The 6,000-nt window shown below is 34.9% G+C and overlaps 1 protein-coding gene across 1 annotated transcript in view; it reads right to left on the bottom strand.

Moving 5' to 3' along the window:
• The window catches only part of LOC102879179 (disintegrin and metalloproteinase domain-containing protein 5-like), a 131,855-nt gene that overhangs the window by 94,511 nt on the left and 31,344 nt on the right, over positions 1 to 6,000 (bottom strand). The window contains exon 11 of the mRNA XM_015592804.1: positions 2,041 to 2,177. Coding sequence (XP_015448290.1) covers positions 2,041 to 2,177 — 137 coding nt within the window. The remainder of the gene's footprint in view (positions 1 to 2,040; positions 2,178 to 6,000) is intronic.

Below are 6,000 nucleotides of genomic sequence, written 5' to 3' on the forward strand. Positions count from 1 at the left end.
TAAATATGTAGAATAAGTCTGATAGTTATTGGAATGATGAAGAAGAAAAATAAAACAACATAATGTACAAGGGAATGAAAGATACTATTTTAGAAAAGAAGACATTTATTTTAAAAAAAAACTATAGCTAACATAATACTTATGAAAATTGAATGCTTTTCTCTTAGGGTTGGAAACAAGGCAAGGATATCCACTGTCACCACATCAATTTACATTAGACTGAAATTATTTCAAGTTTAATTAAGCAAGAAAAAGGGATTACAGGCAAACAGCTAGAAAGGAAAGAATAAAACTGTTCTCATTCATGTTTATTCATGTTCATATTCTTGTTTATAGAAAATATTACAGAATCAACACATAAAATCTCCTGGAACTTCTGATGTATTTCACACATTAGAAGCACCCAAAGTCAATATACAAAAATCAATTATATTTCTATGTTCTAGTAATGAAGAATTTGTAAATGATATTAAGAAAACAATTATGGTCATGATAGCAAAAAAAAAAAAATACTTAAGGATAAATTCAACAAAACAAGTACAAGACCTGTAAACTAAAATACAATTACATTGCTGAGAAAAATTAAAGAAGATCTACTTAATGAAGACATATACCATATTTAAGGATCAAAAGACTCTATTATTGTTAAGATAGAGATTCTCCCAAAATTGAACTACACAATTAAACAATGCAATACTTTTCAAAATCTCAACAGGAGTTTTCATAAAATTAGAAAGCTGGTAATAAAATGTATATGAAAATGCAAAGGGTGGAAAAACTTGGGGACTTGCACCACCTGATTTCAGAATTCAATATAAAGCTACAGTAATAAAGACACTATGTTTTTGCATAAGAGTAGACATACAGATTATTGATATAAAATTGAAATTCCGATAAAAATTCCACACATTTGTGGTCAATTGATTTTTGACAAAGTTGCTAAGGCAATTAAGGGAGGGAAAGGATGGTCTTTTCAACAGGTGGTACTGGAATAACTGGAAAGCCATATGGCAAAAATAAAAATGAACTGAAACAAATACACAATAATTAACTCAAAATATATCATAAAACTGAATATTAGAGCTATAAAAACATGATGCATGAAAAAAATTTATAAAGTATACTTCATCAAAATTAAAAACATTTTCTTAAAAAATGCACTATAAGAAGAAAATCATGACTCATAGCCAGACTATATAAACCATTCCTACAACTCAATACATAAAAATCTTAGTTTTTATTTTTAAAAATTGGACGAAATATTTGAATATGCCCTTCGGCAAAGAAGACATACAAAGCTATCAAGAATGAAAATCTGTTCAACTTTATTAGCTCCTAGGGAAATGCAAATTAAAACCAATATGAGATAATATTACATACCCACTGTAATGATTCAAGTTAAACATACTAAGCACATCAAGTCTTGGTGATAATGTGAAACAACCAGGATTGGCTACACAACTTGTAGGAACCAATGCAGAATGGAAATGCAGGGCTCCTTGTTTAAAAACAAGGCAAAAGTATTATTAATGGTGCTAAAATTAAAAGCTTCTTTCTCTTTGGCAGTCTCTCAATGGGTCATGGTGTTATTTATTTGCAATTTAATGACTTTCTAAATAAAAAATTTTGTAATTAATTATTAACTTGAATTGTACTGTTTGTCGCTATATTGTACAATGCCAGTTTTAAATGCATATATCAAAGCAATAAACTTTATGCAGAATCACTGAAAATATATAATTCATCTGGCTGATCATTAGTGGGTGCTTTCTATCAAGACAGAAAAAGAAAATACAAGCCAGACTGGAAGGTAGAGAGGAGAAAGAGACTTTTTCCCCAGGCCTGGAAAGTCCTGGGAAGTTTTGGACCTATTTTTGGTGTGTGTTCCATTTGCACTTGAAAAGAATGTGTATTCTGCAGTTGTTGGATAGAGTGTTCTATAATTGTCAATTATTTCTATAAGTGTAAAAGTTCCTAAACAAACAAACAAACAAACAAAATTTAACAAATATGCATATTTCATAAAGAAAATTATCTTACACTGCTTTTGGTGACATTATGCAAACATCTCCTGAACAATAGCAGGTGTCAGAGTTATCAAAACTCAATCCCACATTAAGACCAAGCAACTGCACGATACTGACAGTAAATGACTCCAAAGATGAACCTTCTGGATACTAAATATAAGGAAAATAAAAGAAAAAGATTTAGCCGAGAGTCCTATTCAGTTATTTTTAAAAACCAATAGTTACTATAATCAAAAATTAGTATATAAAACTCATTTTTAATCTTATTAATGCATCCAAGATATCTATATAGATGCAATTGTAGTAGAGTTATATAGGCATTTGAATGATAGATTTATAAAACATGGATAAGTAAATACCAGAGTTTAATTACAAAATACTATTACTTAATGACAATACCAGTTATCTTAGCAAATATGTCTTAAACCCCACATTGTGTTGCTTATTTCATACTTTAAACAAAATGCCTCTAATCTTTTAATAACCAATTCTACATTTTCTTTGTATAAGGCAGCCTCTAAAATGGGTCAAATGGGTCCTAATGATCTCTGCCTCCTGCTATTTACACCCTTGTGTGTTCTGACTCTATTGCATATAAGCTGGACTTATTGACATGCTTCTAGTTAACTAAAAGAGTGGAAGTGATGGGCCATCATTTCCAAGATAAGTTATAAAAAGACTAACTCCTTGGATTCTAAGTCTCACTCTCCTTACTCTGGGGGAAACCAGCCAGCTATTACATCATGAAGTAGGCCTATGGAGAGGCCCACATGAGTGAGCTTGGAAAAATATTTTCTGAGGTCTTCCAAGAGCCACATCACTGAGCTTGGAAGCAAATACCCTCTGTTGAACCATGAGATAACTACAGCCCTAGCTGACACCTTGATTTCACCCAGTAAGCTGCTCCTAGATTCCTATCCCACAGAACTCTGTTGTTCTCAGCTGCTAAGTTTTAGTATAATCAGTTATATAGCAATAGATAACTAATACACTCCAGTAGGTATTGTTCTCCTTTGGATCACTTCCAATTTCTGCACATAGATGTTTACAGCAGCTTTATTCATAATTACCAAAACTTGCAAACAACCATGATGTCCTTCAGTAGGTGAACGTATACATAAACTGTGGCACATTTTGGCCAACAGAGTATTATTCAGCACTAAAAACAAATGAGCTATCAAGTAATGAAAAGAAATGGAGAAACCTTAAATGCATACTACTACATAAAAGAAGCCAATATGAAAAGGCTATATAATATATGATTCCAACTATATGACATTCTGCATAAAACATAATTATGAAGACAATGAAAAGATTTATGATTAAAAGTGGGGAAGGGAAAAATTAATAAGCAGAGCACAAAGGATTTTGAGTACAGTGAAAATGCTCTATATGATACCATAATGACGGAGATATAAATATCGATAGATACATGTCATCATACATTGGTCCAAATCCACAGAGTGTAGAACACCAAGAGTGAACTCTAAGATGAACTGTGAACTTTGGGTCATTCTAATAGGTCAATGTAGGTTCATCTTTGGTAAAAAAAAATACACACACACACACACACACACACACACACACACACACACCCCATCATGGTGATTGACATTGATGAAGAAGTCTATACATGTGTGGGGTTAAGGTGTATATGAGTAATCTATGCATCTTCCCCTCAGTTTAGCTATGAACCTAAAACTGCTCTAAAAATAATCTTTTTTAAAAAAAAATGTAGTTGGTTCCTGATGGACAAGGAACAAGACAGCATTGTGAAGGAGTGGCAAGTAAAGAACAGTTTAGAGGAAAAGATGTCCATGATAAATGAAGATGTTTCTAAATTTTCTATCCCACATATTGCCCAGGGTTGCTTATTGTTCAACTATAGCCACTAACAGGTAGAAAACAATAATCAATTGATGTACTGGACATTTCAGTCCACCTTCAGAGGAAAAATAGTAATTTCATTTATTGGAAGACTTCTTGGTCCCAAGTAATCTCTCCTTCTTTCATCCTAGCTTTTGATCAAAAGTTCTTAGGACAAAATATGAGAATTTTCCAGGACACTCCTTATCTCCTTCAGAGTTACACACATCATTAACAATAACCAAGGAACACATTTCACTTCTCAGGAGACACAATGCTGGTCTCTTGAAAGAGGCATTCAATATAACTTTCATGTCCTTGATGGGTCCCAGATAGCTGGTTTAGTTGAGAGATATAATGGTCTCCTCAAACAATTCCTTTTCAAATTCGAGTCCAGCAAATAGACCCCTAAATGGGTGTCCATATTGTCCGAGGTCTTAATCTCTCTTAATTCTAGGAGCCTTGGATGACTTGCACCTCATGCCAACTTCTAAAATCTTTCTCGGTTATCTTTTCCTATATTTAAAGGAGCTATGCCTTGTCTTCATGTATACAAAGATTCATTATATATGAGGATCTTTAATTATGTCTCCCCTATCTTTATAATTTTTTTATCTTGTCCCATCCCCATAAGAGCTGGAGGCCTGTCCAGGGTGTATACTCCCCTGAGATCAATTAACCATAGATTTCCTCACAGTCCAGTCATTTGCTAATCTGGTAGGGGACCCATTTGGGTCTAAACTTCCACCACAAGTACACACACACACACATACGCACACACACACACACACACACAAACTGTCAGATGCAGCTGCACATTATCTCATTGGCTGTTGATCACTATTAGTCTGGGTGTTTTCATTGGTTTGCAATCTGGAGCCCCAAATTTTCCAAGTAAGCCACGATTTCAACCAAACATGGCAAATGCTAGGGCTCAAATGCCACTGAGTTTGGCTGATACAAATCCTGCAATCCAAAGACCTCACCCACTTGCATGTCACTAACCAAACCATCAACTGAGGCAAAGGGCCCATAGTAACTGCCTATAGCTTAATTGTAGAGCCCCAACCTCAGGCACAGATATTTTAAATAGCAAACAACCTGACACCCTATTAACAATATACACGTAAATCAGGTCATATGATTTAAAACCTATTTACAACAGAAGCTTTCTCATCACCTAATATGGCAAAACATTAGACTGTTGGACACTTTTAGATCCAGCCATGCTTAATTTGAACTTTAACTGTGCCAGTCAGGCTTTGGCAAAGATGCCAACATCACTTTTTTAGCTGTGCACCCATAAGCCCCTTGAGTTAAAAGGTATTTATAAGTCAAGATTCCAAGGTCCAGGCCCAATAATTCAAATTACACAAGTGCCTCAGCATCATTATAATACCACAGACCCACAAAAATAAGACCTACATTAACTCAAGTGGGTATCAACTTGAAAAGGATACCCTAGCTCTACTTCGCAAATATTGCCCCAGTCCAGGATCTCACTGCTAAAACGACATTACCTCAGATGACATCACTCCAACCTAAGACTTCTCTTTTGGAAATGACTTTGCGTCCTGCAATGGAGACAACTTCACCTCAGACACTAAGATCTCCACCCCAGCTAGGCATGCTCATGGACTGCCTCTCCTAAGGTACAATTGAACACGGGAAATTTATTGGTTTTCTTCCTTTGCTATTAAGAACTCTATTGTTTCCTGAGCTTATTGTCTGTGTAGCACATGATACTGGTATACATTTTATTCTTTGTCAAACATATGACCCTACATTTCATGTCTGAAGGAAAATTTGGTCAAGGTTACTACTATCTGTGCCATTCTAAAAGCTGATGGAGGTTACTGCTTTCCTTAGAAGTCGCCTGCCTCATATCAGTGAACATCCTGAACCCCTGGGGAGAGGACCACTCACTCACCAATGCCTCTCCTCATACCCTCTCCAGTTTTCTACCACAACCACCTCTTCCCCTTGGTTACATACAAATACCTCGAATCGTTACATATACTTTCTCCAACAATATAAACCACCTGATCTGACTGCCACGTTGACCCCAAGAAATACACTGGGGTATTATTGTCAAATATATATATAT

This window comes from Pteropus alecto, unplaced genomic scaffold (genome assembly GCF_000325575.1).
Source record: "Pteropus alecto unplaced genomic scaffold, ASM32557v1 scaffold24, whole genome shotgun sequence".
Lineage (NCBI taxonomy): Eukaryota > Metazoa > Chordata > Mammalia > Chiroptera > Pteropodidae > Pteropus > Pteropus alecto.